The sequence below is a fragment of the Meles meles genome, chromosome 3, assembly GCF_922984935.1.
Source record: "Meles meles chromosome 3, mMelMel3.1 paternal haplotype, whole genome shotgun sequence".
NCBI lineage: Eukaryota > Metazoa > Chordata > Mammalia > Carnivora > Mustelidae > Meles > Meles meles.
The window spans coordinates 179629383-179648193 of NC_060068.1; the positions used below are offsets into that span (position 1 = coordinate 179629383).

The 18811-nt window shown below is 55.6% G+C and overlaps 1 protein-coding gene across 1 annotated transcript in view; it reads right to left on the reverse strand.

Annotated features, from left to right (window-relative positions):
- UBE2QL1 (ubiquitin conjugating enzyme E2 Q family like 1) overlaps positions 1-17671 on the reverse strand; it is a 36861-nt gene extending 19190 nt beyond the window's left edge. Inside the window, exon 1 of the mRNA XM_046001214.1 lies at positions 16424-17671. Coding sequence (XP_045857170.1) covers positions 16424-17221 — 798 coding nt within the window. The 5' untranslated portion in view covers positions 17222-17671. The remainder of the gene's footprint in view (positions 1-16423) is intronic.
- Between the last annotated feature and the right edge of the window lie 1140 nt (positions 17672-18811).

Here is an 18811-nt window from a genome sequence, read left to right on the forward strand (position 1 = left end):
CCAGCCTCCAGATTTGTGTGAAAATAAATGTCTGTTGTTTAAGCCACCTGTCTGTGGTACCTTGTGACTCCAGTGGCCTTCAATAATCATACAGGCTAATACAGGCTCCAACCAGAAAGGTCATAGCTGAAGGGAGGGAGGGAGGGAGGAGAAAGGGACAGAGAGGGAGGGAGGGACAGGGAGGAAGGGAGGGGGAGAGGAGAGAGGGAATGCAGAGGGTGAGAGGGAAGGAAGGAGAGAAAAGGAAGGAGAAAGAGGAGGGGGAGACAGGGAGGGAGGGGCACAGGGGAAGCAGGAAGGAGGGAGCGGAGGGGGAAGGGAGAAAGAGAAAGGGACAGAGACCGAGTACAGGAGAGGAGGCTGGGCCCTGGGAAACAGGGAGAGAGAGAGGTGGCGGGAAGGAGGGAGGCAGAGAGAGGGACAGAATGAATGAATGAATGAATGTACCCAGTGGCACGGAAGCCTCTGGTCAGGACGAGGTCAGGAAGAAATGAAGGAACAGACATTTGCGGACAAGTTCTTCAAATCCCACCTTCACGCTGAAACTGCTGGAGGAAAGGAACAGCCGCGGCAACAGGACAGACGGGCCAGGCTGGGGAGCATCGTCCCTCACTCTCTCCCCAGCCCGGACCCTGCCCTCCGCCAGGCGTCTGCCTCCGGTGTTTTCTGGAGAGCAGCATGAAAACATTTCAAGGGCACGTGATTCAAAACAAAAACTCGAAAGCCAACTCTCGTTTCTGGAAACACCATGACCAGTAAACTCGGTGCTGAGAGATGAAGAGAAAACTCAGGCCACGTGGGACGCACACGGTGCTGGGGGCAGGGTTTTTTGGTACTTGGTGTCAACGAGCGAACGTCTTTGGGTCGAGTATCATTTCGTTGCTAAAAATGTCCACTTTCCCAACACTGCAATTACAGCCGCTCACCACCAGTAACCCTCCTCTGATGAGTCACGATCCTGCAGTACCTGAAGGCCATGACCTCAGTTTCTCTACGGTTGCTGTAGAGGAACCACCAGCTGCAGGGCTGGGCCGTCTCCCTGGGCTCTGTGTAGTGCTCCCCACAGGGGGACGTACTCCCCTGGGGGGGCATCCCGTTCTGCAGGCTGGGAGACACTCCGGGGCTTGCTGGAGGACGCAAGTGGCCAGCAGGCAGGGCGCAGAAGGCTCTGGGGTTTGCGCAGGGGCGGGAGCGCTCAGCTGGAGCCCGGGCAGAGGCAGCAGGGAGGCTGTGAGGCCGGGATGGGCCTGGTGGATGCTGGGATTCCAACAGGACACTTGGCCTCGGGGTGCTAAGGGGGAAGCCAGATTCCTCCTCGGGGCAGCTCACTGAGCCCTCCCATGCGTGCCCCGTGGACTCTGTTCCAGAGGGGGAGGAGGAAGTGTGGAGCTGAAGGGAAGGCAGACCCACTGCTGGGACACAGAGCTGGGTCTCCCTCATCTCAGTCCCTCTTCAGAGTGCTCGCCACTTTCCTGCCTCCCTGCTGCCCAGGGACCAGGAGCCCGGGAGAGGATGGGGGAGTGAGGGGAGGATGGGGGAGGCAGAGGGGAGGATGGGGGAGTAGAGGGGAGGATGGGGGAGGCAGAGGGGTGGATGGGGGAGGCAGAGGGGAGGATGGGGGAGGCAGAGGGGAGGATGGGGCAGCAGAGGGGAGGCTGCCCCAGGGCCTGAACGGCAGAGGGCAACAGCGGGTAGTGAGTGGGATGGTGAGCAGTTCAGGGATGGCGTTAGACACTTGTCTGCACAGGAGGAAAATCAGAGTCTGAAGCTGGGGAAATGATGAGTCAAATTTCCATTTTCACTGAGGCCCGGTGGGGGTTAACTTGGAAAGTCTGAGCGGGCGTCACGCGGTACAAGGGGAGCTGCTGGGGAGAACGGGTCTTGGGCTCCCCCGCTGATGCCCAAGCAGGATGGGAGCTGGACCCTGTCCTCCAGCGGTGGCCTCCCTGTGCACCCGGAGTTGGAGCTGCTGGGGCCTAGGGCCTGGGGGAGCAGTGCGGGGGGGCTCGGAGAAGCACCTCAGGGCGCCCTCCAGAATGCTGCTGGCAGGGGGAGGGCGGGACGCCCCCCACCCCGCCCCACTCAGGTTCCGCAGCATCTCTCCTCTTTCAGGGCGGTGGAGGTCAAGGCTGAGAGCACTGGGTCCTGGGACAGCAATTTGCTAAGTTCCATGTTGCCGATTTCCTGGTTTTCTGTTATGAACTTAAAATATTCACTTTTCTTTAGCCATAATCTCGGTATTGCCACTATTTCTCCTTGTCTGGAATTCCAGTACAACCGTGTGGACAGAGTCTGAGCAAGGACGCAGGCGTTACGTGCCATCAGCTGCTTCTGACGACGGCGGCCGTGCAGGCAGACAGACAGGCAGACAGAACGCACGTGTGCTGGAAGACCCCAACGGACGGGGGCTATTCTCTTTTCTTTGCCATGGATGGGATAACGACTCACCGCTCTGACCTTGGGATTTAGGAATTTTCTCTGGTGCAAGATTTTAAACCTCTTGCAGAATTATATGCAAATGGTAAAGAAATGCCAATGTTATCACAGCAAATCAACATCAGTGAAATCTTCATTTACAGGTGAGTGTTCTCGCTTCGCTTACGCTTCCCAGCCCTGTTTCATGATGTGATTCTACAAATTATACACACACACCCCCCTTAGAATATTCTGGAAAAAAACTTCCGTTTAAAGTCAGCACAAATGCTAAGCTTAAGCTCGGGCTTTGGGAACTCTTTGGCTCAAAGCTCAGCTCCTGGTCTCTTGTGGCTCGACTGGGCCCTGAAGCCCATGGAGTGTGGGAGGGGGTCGTGGTCACACCACCAGGCAACCAACTCTGGTGGAGACACGGAAGGGTGTCCTGCCCCAGACACCCTGCCCGGCAAACACCACCCTCCTCTTCATCCAGGGGTCCTTTCCCATCTCTTCAGACGTTCCCAAGCCGCATTCTTGCCCAGGCTTTCTTCAGGTCGCCGTGTGAGACGTTCCCAAGCCGCATTCTTGTCCGGGCTTCCCTCAGGTTGCCGCGGAGACGTTTAACATACGGTGCATGTGTAAGGTTCGCAAGGAATAGATTTTTAAAGGTTTCGTTTATCCAACCTGAGCAATACCTTCTAGAATATTCTGAAATATTTTCTATAATGCGACCTGCCCATAAATGTTGTGATTACTGGATCTGAAGAAGGGCAGAAAGTAGTGAAATCAAGGCGACTGGCAGGAGACGAAGAACAAGCGGGTGGGGACGTGGTGGCGGGACTCACTGGGGCCGCGCAGACAAGACCACATGCGAAGGATGGGACGACGTGCACCGGCCAATAAATGGGTGACAGAGAGAGTCATGCTTCTGAGAGGAAAGACGACTGCAGAAGGTCTCCCTCCTTGTCTTTCTCTCAAACCCTGCCTGACCCCGCAGACCAGTGAGCGTCACTGCCCCCGTCTTCGTGAGGCCAAACACACTCTAACATAATAGCCCTCCCCGGTAGAGTTAGGAGCTGGAAATGTCAGCAGCCTTTCAGTCCTGCAGAGATCTTCCCATTTCCCGAACCCTCTGGGGCAACTGAATTCCACAGCACAGAGTGGAAGCTTGCATGAACCTGTGGGGGCGGCCCCGCGGGGATTTCGGGTGAGGCCCCTTCTGTCCTGGCGCGGGGTGAAGGTGGCGCTTTATTCCTGGGGCCCGTGGCCAGCTGCTCCTGCCCAGACCTTCATGGAGGACCACCTTCTCGCGAATGAGAGGTCTCTCGGACTTGGGCCTCTGACAGCTCCCACTTAACAGTGCCATGGGAATGAGACCAAGTTCCTCCGCAGAGAGGGGAGAAGATGCACCTTGGAATTCTAAGTCCCCAGTTCTTGCTTGAGAAGTGGTGGTCGGGTTCAAGCACGTTACCAGCGAGAGCTCAAGAAAACAGGCCCTTGCCTGGCCCCTCCTGCCTGCCCACCTGTCATCTTCCTCATGCTGAATCCGTCCTTGTCTTGGACCTCCAGAAAGCCATGCCCGCGGAAATGCTCTGGATATGGGAGAGCCGAGTGCCCACAACACTCTGGGACGGGGGTCTGTTGCTCCTGCAGGCCCACGCCAGACACTGCCCCCCGGCCAGCACCTGCTGGCAGAACCCTCACAACTTCCCCCTGCACTCCTGCCTCTTAGGGATGTCTGCATCCTTGATACACCTCTTCCCACACCCAAGTGTGACTGTCTTTCCTGGCTGGGTGCTGAGCGAGACCCAGTTTCGAAGTGGTGCCCTCTGTCCCTTTTCCCACAGGGCTTAGAGGATAAATATATCTCCTGCCCTCATGCAGCTTACGGCCCTGTCAAGGGCAAAACCCTCAAATGCTGAGTAACACGGGCACACAGCCTGCTGGGCTCGACCTTCCAGCAGAGTCGGGGGAGTTCTGTGGCTTCTCTGATCAGGAGACCAGAAAGCCACCAAGACACAGGGGTGTGTGGTCAGCACCAAGTGCAGACTGAGGTCCTTTCCTAGTTTTCTTAGGATTGGGCCACTGACATGATCTCAACCAAAAGAGGTGATAATGGGAGAGAAAAAGAAATCTATAGAAATGTGACAAATCGGTCTGAGCCAGGGTAGAACCGTCTCTGCTAGCTGTGGTGCTGAAGATGGCTCACACTCGCCGAAGCCCATCCATCGACGTCCATACTACAGTCACGTGCAAGAGAACACCCCCTCTTAGACCGATGTGGGCGGCAGCTGAGAAACCCAGGGCGGAGAACACTCACTCCCCTAAGGACCTCAGAGGTTGGGTTTCAGATTTCAGTGTGGCTCAACTACGGGAAAACCATCAAGAGCACAACAGAAACAGGGCATAGATCCTGGGGGACCCGTGCGCTATGCGCCTTCCCCTCTCCTACGCTCCGGAGTCCGAGGGGTCGCAAGGATGCTGGTGACATCTGGATGCTCTCCCATCCAAGGCAGGAAGATTACCCTGGTTTGGGGGCCAACACTCAGGGCCCTAACTGAGCAACAAGATGGTGAGGCAGACACCAGTGTTTGCGGCTGATTTGCCTCCGACCGTCACAATGTCACATATCTGCTCCCGGATGTTTCTGAGCAAATGCAGATCCTGTGGGCTGAACACTTCAAGCAGATTTCCCTCGAATTCCACTAAGGGAAAGGCCATTCCTGAAGGTGTTTCAGAAAGGCAAAGGAAGCCTGACCAGAGTGAATTTCTCTGTGCACTGATCAGACGCGATCCGGCTGACCTGCGGCCACTGCTGGCGTCCGGAGCATTTTACACAATTTCAAATTTCACTTCTGGGCCAGGTCTTCCTCTTGAAACAAAATGGTAACCCAAGTGTTCCAGCGGCTATCATGTTCCATAATGAAGATAGCATCTCAATATTTTAACGGCTAACAAAAACGTGGTGTGCACTGAGATACGGGGAAAGAAAGGGATTAAATAACGTTCTCATGTGTAACTTTGTGACTTAGCAACAGCCAAGAAAATTAAGCTAATTCAAAGACACTGCAGACACATAGGATTCTTAAGAGAGCAAAGTCAAAGAGGCGAACGGCAGCCCTCGGATGTGTGGTGGGACCACACACGGTCACAGTTATGATCGGGAATCGGCTCCTGGCGGAGCACGATGACTCGAGGATGGAAACCAGCAGACGCCAGGACAAGAGCCCGCAGTGGACAGCAGTGGCAGGCTGTCCTGAGATTTTTGTGATTGTTTGTAAGATCGCGGGCGAGCGTGAAACAGTTTGAGCCAACCGGATGTCGAGTTTGCCCGCAAATGCTAACAGTTACGAAAGCAGATCCCTGCGTGTAAGGGATTCGAATGTGAGTCGAGTTCTGGGTCTTCGATAAATGTCTCTTGTGTGTTCATTTCACTACATATTCTCCTTCTGAGAAAGGACCGGCTGCTGATCGTCTCCTCCCCGTGACGCTTGCATACATCACGTCCTTGGGGCATCACGATTAACCTGGGAAATGGGGTTACACGTCTCGTCTGCAGCTGAGATGCCTGAGGCTTGAGGAGGTGGCTAGCTGCCCAGCAGCAAAGCAGGCTGGAGAGGAGGGATGGTGGGAGCCCTATGCTGGCTTGCTGTCCAAGGCTTTATCCCCAGTCCACCCAGCAGGGTGATGGTGGAAATGGCGTATATGCTGGACCCTTCAACCCCAATCCCAGGGTGCTGGCCGGAAGCTGTATAACCTTTCAGAGCTTTCCCAAGACAACCGCGGACACTGAGAGCCACTTGCTCTCTGGAGTTCTTAACCTGGGGCCACGTAAACTTGGATGGAAAAAATGACTTTGTTTTCACTACCTCCTAACTACAAGCCAGCACTCCGCTGAATTATGACTGAAGGTAACAAACCACAGCCTTGTGAACGATGCCTTGACTTTGTCACCAACAGAAAAACAGATTTAAAAAGAAATCACATTCTCGTTGGTGCAGACAACTTGAAAGGCCATTACTATGTCCAACTGGAGGAGCTCTCAGACGCGTCTTCGGATCTCAACACTTAGTACGTTAATAAAGATGTACTTCTTAATTCCCTATTTTAGTCCAACACTTTTAAAAATGTGATACATGAGTTTCAACATCATTGATTTCCTTTGAAATTCTGTGAATTTTATTCTGTGCATTTAAAATGAAATTATTCCGAGGAGGGGTCCACGGGCTTCCCCGGATGCCGAGGGGGCACGCAGTCCTCCAGGTGGCAAGCAGGGGTTCTGAGCTCTCCAGATCCTCTCTGAAGCGTGTGGGGGAACAACAAACGATGACCTTTATCTCTCCTGACCATGAGAACACCGAGGCCAGGATCCCCCTTTCAAGAAAATTACTTTAAAAAAATCACCCTAATTCCATCCAGCAGACTTCAAACTCACTTTTTATTAGATCCGTTTTATTTATGATGATTTTCTTTAAGCTTCATAGAACTTCATGGCTGGATCCTACCTTGAGAGAAACGGTCTCCCGTGAGCTGAGACGTTGAAGTTTCACAGTATACGTTGTATACGACTGATCAAAGAAGAAACCAGCCATTCTGGGAGGGGTGAGGCCGCTGGGTCCATTCTGGGGGGCTCCTCTGTGCTGGTTTCGGGCTGGCGGAGGGCACTTCCCCAGGACCCTAACCCAGTGCGCTCTGCTCTCCCCAGGTGGGACTTTGGGGGCTCCCAGCCCCGGGGGGAGTGCTCTCTGCGTGTGAGCGAGCTGCTGAAGGGCCAGCCTCCCTGAGAAACAGCCCCCGTCCACAGAAGGAGATGAAAGCAATATGATTTTAGTACTTAGATGACTTTCGAAAGTTACATCTTAAAGGCTTATAATATTCAACTAGTTACGATGAATTTAAGCTTGTAATAAATTCAATTCCAAGTCTCCTCCATGTTATTTCTACTTTTCCCTGGCTGGGAAGCAGAGGGAAGTAGGGTATGTCATTATCCTGAAAGACCTCAACACAGATTAATCCTTGCAGCAATTAACATTTATTTTGTACCCTTACATCCAATTTCTGACTGGTGTCTCCTGGGAAGCAAAACTGGGCATCCAGCCTGACACTCAGAATTCACGCTAACTCATATGTGTCAGCAAGGGAAAAATGATTGTTTTAATAATTAAGTGCACAACATGCCCAAATTTATAAAATAAGAATGGCTGCTTTTTATCAGAACCAATATAGAGTCAATTCTGTAACTCCATATTCTGATTTTTGGAAATGTCTGCTTTTCAAGATAAAAAAGCCAGAAAGCACTGCCTTCATATTTTTCTCTAAATTCTTCCTCTGATTCCCAAGTGAGTTGGGTACATTTCAACTCAAAGTGTAGCCCAATCCATTCTAAAATAGTGTTTCCTCACTTCTCTCATCAAAGAACTTTTAATTAAAAAAAAAAAAAATCTCCGGACTGCCTGCCAAATATTGTGATGGAGAATTAGTATTTATCTTACAGAAATGATTTTCACAATAGTAATTTCTCAGTCTGAGAAGGTTCACCACTGTAACCATTCTATTCAAAAAGCATTTCTTTCTTGAGTTTTTCAGAAAATTTAAAATGCCTCTCCCTTTCGTGGAGACAAGAAATAAAGCAACAATAATTATCTTTCTCTTATGGTTCTGAAAGATGTAAAACATCCTTTTGGTTCACACAATGTGTACAATGAGCTTATTTAACCCATGGATAATTCAGTAGGTTCAGTGGGTATGTTATCCCTCTCCTTGTGGATCAAAACCTAGCAAAGCATCACAGCAAAGGCGTCTCTAAGGAGCATGGGGAGCATGGGGACCTACGAGGAGCAAGCCGAAGGCTCCTCTGCTGGGTGGCTTCCCCCTTGCCAACTCAACAGCTCATGGAAACATGGTGGCCCGAGCTCTGGACGGCCTGATGAGGACTGAACTTTGCTTTTCACTAAGCCATCTGCCTGGGGCCCAGATTCAACCTCAGTGAGCCTGTTTTCTCCTCTGTGAACTGGGAATAACAACAGCACTCGACTCACAGGCGACTGCAAGGACTGACTCCAACGGCCAACATAAAACATTTTGCATGCAGCCCGTCTGCATTCAGTACCTGCCCCAGAGGCAGTCTTCTATTGCCACCAGGGACAAAGTGAAGGGAATGGGGTGTCTGCTCAGATCAGCAAGTTGCACGACCAACAATTCACTTGGCGCACACAGTGTGTGGGGCATTGTGCGATTGGGCGGGGGGCAATATAGTTGGTGTAGGTCAATGACGTCTAGCAGGATAAGGGCAGGCGTGTCTTCTGGAAAATGCGAGGTCGTTCAGAAGAGGTCTTTTGTAGAGGACATGGGGCTTCAAGGATGGCTGGGCCTCACCGCGTGAATGTTAGGGAGGGGGGCTGGCTTGTGAACTGAGCAAGGACAGAAAGGGCTGGGCGGGGCTGGAGGAGGACAGACCTCCACGGGGGCCACGGCGGGTGGGGGAGGGCCGTTGTGCGTGGGTAGCACTCGGGGGCTTCAGGGGTTTTCCATAAGGGTCATGATACAGGGTGTGAAAGGGCCATGTCTATGTCTTGGAGGAGTTAGGAAGACGGCAGCAGGGACGGTGGAAGGAGACAGAGAAACTGGACGGGCCACTGCCCGAGTCCAAGCAGGAGATGACAAGCTTCTAACGAGGCAGGAGGGCGGGTGGAGAAGAGAAGGCAGGGGGGAAACCACAAGAGGAAGAGTCTTCATTCATCCTGCTCCCTGGCCATGCCGGGCCGGCCGCGTGGGGACGGGGCACATCGGGGGACTTCCCTCAGCTCCCACAGCCATGGCCTGCCCTCTACTTCCAATCCTTTGCCACCTGGTGGTTCCCAAATTGGCTTCCTCCTCCTCTGCGTTCTCGATCTGGGGTCCTGGGTCCTCCTATAGCACTCACTGCCCCGGCCTCACCCAAGTGGCCGGGCAAGAAGCCAGCCGGGAGGAGGGCCGGGGAGGACACTCGGGATGGCAAAAGGATGTCACGGGGATGCCACGGGCAGCGTGGCTGCGGGGGCCACGGCATGCCAGACCCTTGGTAAATGGGTGCCGAAGGAAGGAAGGAACGAACGAACAAAGGAATGAGTGACGTGTGATGAGGCAGAATTAGCGAACATCTCACCCTTGCTGTAGCTTGCTGACTCAGCAGGTGGGAAAGCCTGGAGGTTACCGGAAACGTTTGTGCCATTACAGCGACTCCTTTGTGTGTTTTGGGGATGCCTGATCTTCCCATTTCCTGGCAATGCAGTAACATTCAGAAACACAGGCCAGCCCTGAAGGCTGGGGTCCCACCACCTGTAAGGAGATCCCTCCCTCTGCAAACATTACGCAGGTCTGAACACCCTGCTAACCCCAGGACCACACGCCTCCCAAGTCCCCAGGGCACACAGGAGCCACTGCCAGTGGTCAGGCCCACGGACACTCCACGAACGGGCACTGTCCACGCCAGGTCTGACTGCGAGCGGCCTGGGATGCCGAAGACAAACATGAATGGGTTTCTCGTCGTCCCCGCTGGTTACTTCTCTGCGGCTGGCACCCCATGTGAGTCTTAGGTGCCCCCGTGTGTCCGGTAAATGTCTAGTGCAGAGTAGTCAGTAGGCACTCAATACCTGCACCGCGGGAACCGGTGAGTTCTGCCAGTTATCTCCGGGTAGGCTGAGCTCCTGAGCCCTCCCCGCTGTGTCTCAGGGTCACTGACCTCTCTGGGGCACACGTCCTTCTGAGGCCACGCTCCCCCTCGGTCCAGGGAGGAAGGACTTGGTTTTGTGATGGTTTGTCTATGAAAATAGGGCTTCTAGGGGGCTCCGCCGGGGTTCACCCAGGACAGTGAGTCCGCCAAGGCAGGAGGAGGGAAGGTGAGAGGCCGATCACATCCTCGCCACCTGAAGGTCCTATTGTGGCTGCTGGTGGGGAGATGGACGTGGAAAGGGGACATGTCCTGGTCCACGGCGGCTTGTTCTATCCCCGCCGCATGTTAGACTCACACAGGAGTTTTTCCAAGTCTCTACCTAGGCCTGATCCTAAACCCAGGAAGTCTGACTTCATGAGGGTCAGGCCAGGCACTGGAACGATTTCGGCCCTCCCAGGGCGTCTGACTGACTCGGGGCTGAGGACCACTGGCAGGGAGGGAAGGACTTACACCTGCTGCCCCTGCCCTGTCTCTCCCCATTGCCTTATCAACCCAGCAAAGATCTCACTTCCCCAGGTCTGAAATGTGGCCCCAAGAACCCACTATTAGTAGCTGCTTTAAAACAGAACAAAATAAAACAAAACACACACGAAAGCTATTTTGCTGGTTCCTGAGCTGTCCCCCAAATGGCACTACCTTACTTCTAACCGTGGATTCATACCCACCTGTTCCTAGGGAAGAAAACGGGCAGAACTCTTGGCTATAGGCCTCATGCTTTAAAGCAAACTTTGAATTATTGTTAGTTATTGGCATTTTCCACTAACAGAAGTCCCCCAAACTATGCTGGCCCTTAATAAGAAAAACAAACCTCTCACATCCCTTCATCTAAATCAGAAAAATAAACAGAAACACATTGACATTCTCGTCTCGCAAAATTCAGATTCTCGAAGTCCACGACTCAGGGGAAAGTAAGTCGCTACTATTATTAACGGTGCCGTCAGCCGCGGGCCGTGAGCACTCGCCAGGGAGCGAGCTGTGGGAGCCCGCCAGCTTGGCATGGGACTATTTTTAGGATACCGAGGCCTGCCGGTGTCCTCCTGCCCGTCCTACTTGACATCAGAACAAGCTGTTTTTTCTTCAAACAGTTCAGGCTGCAGAGTCATCCTGGGCCAACAATTATCTCTGTCACCTACACTTGGTACAGGACAAGATGACAGAGTGACTCACAAGATCCCCCCGCCAGGGCGTTCTCCGTGAACCCATGGCTTTACCCTCCGCTCTCCCAGCCAGGTTATCAGTGTTGACGCCCCACCTGCCCCCAAACCGCTCCCCTCCCCAGGCGCCGCCAACTCCGTTCCAAGCTGGTCCTCCGGGCCCCTCCCTCAGTGTGGTCCTGCGCTCACATCGCTTTGCGAACCAGCAAAAGCCTCTAGAGACACGAGGTTGAATTAGTTACAGAATTCCTGTTTGGGCTTGTTCTGGGCTGCACTGTGACCCCCCACAATCCCTGCATCGGAAGCCCTCGTCCCCCGCGCCTCGGAACGTGATGATATTGGGAGGCAGGGTCTCTACAGAGGTAGTCATGTTAAGCTGACATCGTTAGGGTAGGCCCTAATCCAATACGACGGGTGTACTCATGAAATGAGGACGCAGACACTCACGGATGGACCAGCCCGTGAAGCTATGGGAAGAAGACAGCCTTCTCTCAGCCACCGAGCGCCGCCTGGGGACAGATTCTCCCACACGGCCTCACCGGGGGCCACCTTGCTGACACCTGATCTCCGACGTCTGCCTTCCAGAACCGTGAGACGGCGCATTTCTGCTATTTAAGCACCCCCAGCAGCCCTAGAGGTCTCACACACGGCTTCAAAACGTGTGTCAGGTGTAACAGCTTGGAAGCCAACACACTTTGGGACCCAGAGGGCTGGTGACCTTCATCACCTTGTCTGATGAGACCTGGAGATGTTACAGTTGGAAGTAAAACGCTGTTCCTAGGCCTCGACCTGTGGAAGAAGTTCTGAAGAAGGCGGCAGTTGTGTGTGCACACGTGTGTGTGAGCACAGTTCTCAGAGGCGCGCATGATGCCGAGCGTTTTAAGTCCTAAGGCCGAGCTCAGGAGACGCAGCGTATCATCAAACGGCTGACATGCAGAGCCCGTTCCTTTTCTAGCACATTCTGAGCCTGCCAGCGTCCTTTATTCAGAGATCCCAGAGACTGGCTCCGGGAGGCAAACAGACAGTCCTGGAACCGCTGACCAGTCTGGAGCTCAAAAGCTAAGATCTGAGATGCTTCAGGTCCGCTGCCCTCACCGTTGTGCGGACGCCCGGGCTGGGTATCAGCGCTCTGCAGACACGCACGGTTCTCACGCGGGTCACAGTGAGCGGACCACTGCACTGCCCGGGCACAGCCAGCGGCTGAGGTGGTCCCCCTGGGTTGACCCTGCCCTGCCTGGCTGGCTTCACGACGGTGGCTCAGGTTCCAGAGCCTTGCCACTCACTGCTACAATTAGAACGAGACGGATCGATTTCACCTGACCATGGAGCTACAGTTCCCTCACCTGTTCGGAGAGCATCGAGAGACGAGCACCGAGTAAGGCGAAGCAGCCTCAGGGCTCGCTTAGCTGGCGGGGGACTGGGCTCGGAGTGGGGCGCCGCTAGCAGCAGAGCGTCTGCACGCTGGCCTGCGTCGTGTGCTTGGCTCTGAGAAAGCAGAGGCGGAGTGAGGAGCAGTCTTTCAAGTGCCATCTGGTTCGCTGCCCTGGCAACGTCTAACTAATTGAAAAGGGGACACTCAGGAGGTACAGTGATGCAAAAACAGAGCTCTGAGTTAGAGCCCCTTCGAACGGCGTTCGGGGTCTGCTTGAACAACCGCAAGTAGAGGGTCCCTGTGCAGTCATTCCATGATCCCAGGCTCTGAACCCGGTGTATTTGCCAGTGAACTCTCCCGCACCTCCTAGGGGCTGGGCCCCTCCAACGTCGATGCTCCTGAACCCAGGCTTCCGGACCCTGTTCTCAGAAATCTCTGCAAATGGAGTCCACACGTGGGGCTGCCTACTAGGTGCCCTGGGCTCACCCTGCAACTGACCTGACTTTCCAGACCAACATTTTACAGCTTCCAAATGTCGGAAATCCTCCCCTAGAGCTATAGAACTTCTTCTTTTGGTTTGGTAAACGATAAAGGATGTAAATAATGGTCTAAAGTTTTAGCATTTTCACCAGTTCATTTTAAAAGTATGGGAATTGTTCACTCAATTGCAGAAAACCAAAAGAATTACCTAAAATGTCTCCATTTAGTCAAAAGAAGAACTAGTAATAGACAGTAATAGGCAAGGCAGGTGCGCCACTTTCTGCACATAGAATACGTCATACAAGCAACGAATGGAATTTCATTTAAAACAACCACAATCCATACAGCAGCACAGCCAAACGGGCAGGGGAAGGTCTTTGAAATGACTGAACTTAGCACATCACATGATAACCCAAAATTTTTATTTTGTGCACAAAACTGCTAAGCAAATCTTTTGTCAATATTACCAATGGAACCTTTAAAAGTATTTGACGATTTCTCTGAAGGCATAGAAGCAAAACAAACTTAGTATATCCTCAATTCAGAGAGTCAAGCTGAGCAGTTATGCAAGAGGAAAACAAGCCTTTAACTTTGTCGCTTCAGAGAAACGAATCCTAAAAAAGAAAAGCCAACAGATGGAGGAACTGAGCCACAGGAGAATGACTCTTTCTCTTAAACTAATTATTGGTTTGGTAGCAGTCCCGGTTCTCTTTGAATACCTAATCAGGTACTTTGATTCCTTTCCCAAAGCCTATTACCTTTAACTACGGAAATCATTTGGTAACTACAGAATGTGCACGCGCAGTCTGCAGGCAGGGACTTCGTAAAAGGAACCGCTCAGGTCCCTGAAACACTCTTAGAATCCTTTTGAGCACAGAGCCTTGAAGCGTCATGACTACATTTCTCTTATTCTCACACTGCATTCTGAAGAGGTTATGTGTGTCCCACACCAGCATCTTCGGGGGGTTGAAGTCAGCGCAGAAAATGCAAACAAATTGAGCTGGTGCTTTCATAAGTTGCTGCGTTCCTGCCTTCAGTTAGATCTTTTACAGACTAGAACTGAGAACAGCTGATAATACAACATGTCTGGTGGAGGGCCCTGAGTTCAATTAAGTGAGATTGTGAAAATAATAAATAAAAATATAGGTAATTATTTTCAACACTGAAGTCTATAACTTGCGAATGGCGTGCAAGACTCTCAATGTCAGTTGTGTGGGAGAGGACTACCGACCCGAGACCTGCTTATTCTAAGAGAAGTGCACAGACACGCATAGCACTAATTTAAACAGGGAAACCGTGTAATTTACAAAGATGTATCTCTTTTTGAGAAACTTCCTCATTTCCCATTTGGAATCTTCACTTTCCTACATCTTTCAAAATGCAGGCTGTGACCCAAGGGACCTCTAGGATCTCTTCCTAACCTAAAATGTCATGATTCTGTGGCTCCATAAGGCAAAACGAAATTCCTCTTTCCCTGGTCCCCAAAGTCATCCCACTGTGGAGGATGAAAGAAGGTAAGAGACTGTTCCAGAGAATTCTGTTCAGCAGTGATTTAAGAAACAGATAACAAAGACATTTTGTTCAGAATATTCTTCCCCATCATTTGTATAAATTCTGTTCAAAAATAAAGTGACCCCCCCCATTCCTGTGGCTCGTATTAAATTTCAGGCACCTTACATCAGATCCTGCACTGAATGGAAAGAATTCAGAACAAACGTTCTCACGATAAAGCATTAAAGCTCGCTCTCAGTTAAAGATGTCTTTCCAGGGCTGTCATATCCATCCTTTTCCTAACTCAAGAAACAAGTGGAACGTAAATCCCAGAAAAGGTGGACTGGCAGGATAGTTCCTGGGCACCCTGCACTGCAGTTAGGATGCTCTTTGAGTGGAATCCCAGGGGTTCCACCTGCAGTGAACTTGGCAGAACCAGCATGATTTGATCGGTGTGAAAGACCCTGCAGTAAAAGGGACAGAGGCAGGTGACGGGACTGATGGCTTCTGATATGCTGGCTGCAGAATGATCCAATCGAGAGGTCATTCAGGGTCTGCTACATAAAACAATGATTCTCCATAAATCTACAGTTGCCCATATGAAAGTATGATTTTATTAACTGTTTGCTATTGATTTTGAGAAAATATAAGCAACGCGAGCATGATCGAGGGCACACAAGTGTGGAAAGACAAAACCGTCATGCCCCTGTCTGCAGCCAGGTGGGAACACATTTCGGAAGACCCATTCATTCTTTGGTCTCGGGTTCCCTGGATTTCTTTCCGGTAAAGCTGCCATCAGGCACAGAAGACTCTGGCATCCAGCTCCCCCACTCCCCAGCCAGATCTCACCACTTAGTTAGAAATCTTAAGCCCTGATAAAGGATTTAACTCCTGGAGCCATGAGGAAACCCAGGGAAGAAACAGATCTGAGAAAGACCAGAGGTGATGGTTCTGGAAGGGGGCAGATGCCAAGCGTTTCCTTGAGAGTCTGGCCTTGTCACTTAAGGAACCATGCAAACCACACCTCCTCACCTCGGCTTCTCCCAGTGAAATTTCTCAAGAGCACAGTTTTCACCTTTGCCCTAGATGCCGCTCAGAATGAGCCAGGAGAGGAAGGGAGCAGATTCCGCAGGCAGAGGGCCAGGCCTCCACAGAGCACCCCACCTGCACAGCACCCACCTGAGATGTTGGGGAGAAGGCCTTCGTGTGTGTGTGTGTGTGTGTGTGCAGGCGCGGGGAGGGGGTGAGTGATAAACTCGCTTGGGCATTCAGATCCTGAGTACATGCAAAGTTCCACCCTCAAGGGATGGTGGGGTTCCGAAGTGGGGAGAAGAGGCAGAGGGGGAGGGGGGATGGGAGACGGGAACAGAGAGGGAGAGGAAGGGGGCTGGGAAGGAAGAAAGGGAGAGAGGGGGCGCGAAATTAGAGGATATGGTGGAGGGCAAAGGGGGCGAGAGAGGTGTGAATGGGGAGTGGAGAAAGCCATAAAGGACAGATGGTGGAGGGATGGGGCGCGAGGGAACACGGGGAGGGGTCAGGCGCGGGAGGAACAGGGGAGGAAGGCCGCGGAGGGTCCGGGGAAAAGCCGGACAGTGAGCTCACGGTCGCCGAGGCAGGGAGCGCGGGCGAGGAGCAGCGGAGACCCGGGACCCGGTGGGACCGTAGGGGCAGGAGGACCGCGCTCCAGGGCGCGGGCCCGAGGCACCCGGCGCCCGTCGCCCCGTCGGAGGCGGGTCCCGGGTTCCGGCCGCGGCCGCGCGGCGCCCCGCGCCCCTGCCCTCCCCGCGCGCCCGCGCGCCTTACCTGGCCCTTGACCAGGCTGGCGGCGAACTGGCGCATGACGGCCTCCACGGTGTAGGCGCTGGACCAGCCGCGCGGCGTGAGCAGCTCCATGCAGATGGCGCCGCCGTCCAGCACGTAGCCGTTCTCCAGGCGCGGGCTGAGCACCCGCATGAAGGGCGGCGAGAAGGGGAAGTTGTCGGGGAAGGTGAGGTTGAGCAGGATGAACTCGGTGTTGGTCTCCTTCATGTCCTGCCACAGCACCGAGTCCTTGTCCACCTGGTGCAGCTTCACGTTCCAGTCGAAGAGGCTCTCGTCCACCAGCTCCACGGAGATGAAGCGGTCGCTGAGGCGCGCGATGTCCTGCAGCTCCTTCATGAGCCGCCGGCTGCGCACCTGCGTGCAGTGCTGCTGGCGCGCCGCGGGGACCAGGCTGCCGCCCGCAGCCACCGCCGCCGCCGCCGCCGCCGCCGGGCCCGGCCCCGCCCTGGCGCCCGCCGCCCGCTCCCGGGGGCCCCCGGCGCCCGCCGCCCCCGCCGCCCCCGCGGCCGGCTGCGGCGGCTTGTCGCGCGGGGCCAGCTCCGCCGCGCGCTTGCCCTTGCCCTTGCCGGGCCCGGGGCTCGCGTCGCCCGCGCCCCCGGGGGGGTGCTGCTGCTGCTGCGGCTGCTGCTGCTTGTGGCCGCCGCTCTTGGCGCCGCCCTTGCCGCGCAGCGACGCGCTCTGCTGGCCGCCGCCGCCGCGGTGGTTGTGGTGGTGCTTGGGGTCCTCGGTGTCCCGGTTGTGCAGGCGGATGAGCCCGATTTTGCGGAGCAGCGTGGCCATTTTAGGCTCGGCGCCGGCGGGGGACTCCCCTCAGCTCCTGCCCCCGGTGCCCGAGAGCCGGGGCGCGGGGGACGCGGGGCGGCGGCGGCGACGGCCGAGCACTCAGCGGGGCGCGGCGCGGGCCACCCCCGGCGCCGGCGGCCGTGGCGCAGCCGAGTGGGCAGCACGCGCGCTCGCCGGCCGCGGTGTCGCCGCTGTCATATGACGGGGCCCGCTCCGGCTCGGGCTCCGGCCGCCGGGCGAGGGCGGGCGTGCGGCGGGCGCGGGGCGGCTGGCCGTCTCCCGGCCGGTCCCTGGGCGCAGCCCCCGGAGCCCGGTGTCCGCGGTCCTTTGTGCGCGGCCGCAGCCGGGCTGGCCTCGAGTCCCAGCGCAGCGCCGGGGCGCGCAGAACCGCCCGCAGCGCCCCGGAGGCAGCGAGGTGGCCGCGGGCTCGCGCGGTGCGCGCCCGCCGGGCCGTGCCGCTCTGGCGGCTACCGCGGGGCCCCAGCCGCTGCCGCTCGCGTCGCCGCCGCTGCGGCTGCTGACATTGCAGAGGCGGCTGCTCCGTCTGAGCCGCGCGCGGCGCGGAGGGGGCGGCCCTGCCGGCCGTGAAGGGGGGCGGGGGGGCGCGGGGCGGAGCCGCGGGCTTGCCTGCGCGGTGCCGCCCCCGCCGCCCGCCCGCCGCCCGGCTCCCGCGGCGACACGCCACGGCCGCTGGGGGGAGACAGCGGCGCGCGGCGGGCCGGCGGGCGCGGGGTGCGGAGTGGCGGCGCGGGGCCGAGCGGCCGCAGAAGCCGGGCGAGGCCGGGGAGCCGCGGGAGAAGGGGCGCGCGCGCACTCATGGGGGTCGCGGAGGCTCAGGGTCCTTCGGCCCCGGATCCCGGCTCGCCGCGGCCCCCGGCCAGAGCTTCCGACCTGGCTTCACCTCCTTAGAGCAGTCGGGAGGGGAACGGGTGTCGGGAAACGGTAGAAGCAACCTGTTTATTGATTCCCTGGGACCGGATGGAGCCCGCAGCCCACACAGCAGTCCCGGGCCGGCGGAGGCCCGAGACCCGGGACAAGCAGCGGGGACGCTTTCAGAAAGACTGTGGAGTAATCAGGGCCTGGCGGGGAGGGTGCGGGCAGCGTGCCGGCCGCAGAGCCCCTCAAGAATAGCCCCCTCGAGTCACGACTTGAAGGGGTGAACGTTGCGCGAAATCACCCCCTCCAGCCTGGCTCCGCTCCTGCCCAGCACGCCGCTGGGCCCCAGCGTTCAGAAAAGGGGAGGAGGGGAACGCGGAGCATCGCCTTCCGAGTCTTTCCCAAAACTGCCCGGGGAAGCTCATCCGGCGCCGGCGCAGGCGGGTGCTCAAGGCGCAGGGCCGACCCATCTGCGTCCTCCCCCCCCCCCCCCGCCCCCAGCCCCAGGGGAGTTCCGGGTACCCGCGGCTGACATGAGGTCGCCCGCGGAAGGGGAGGGGATCCTTCTCCAACCTGGAGGCTTCCACCCCTCTTCTCCCTTTCTGCCTTTAACCCATTGAAACTTATTTTTATCTGGTGAAATTTCAAGCAAAAAGCTTGTTCGGTGCTCCAGAAGCTGGGACGACCCAAGGACCGGCGAAGCTCGGAGGT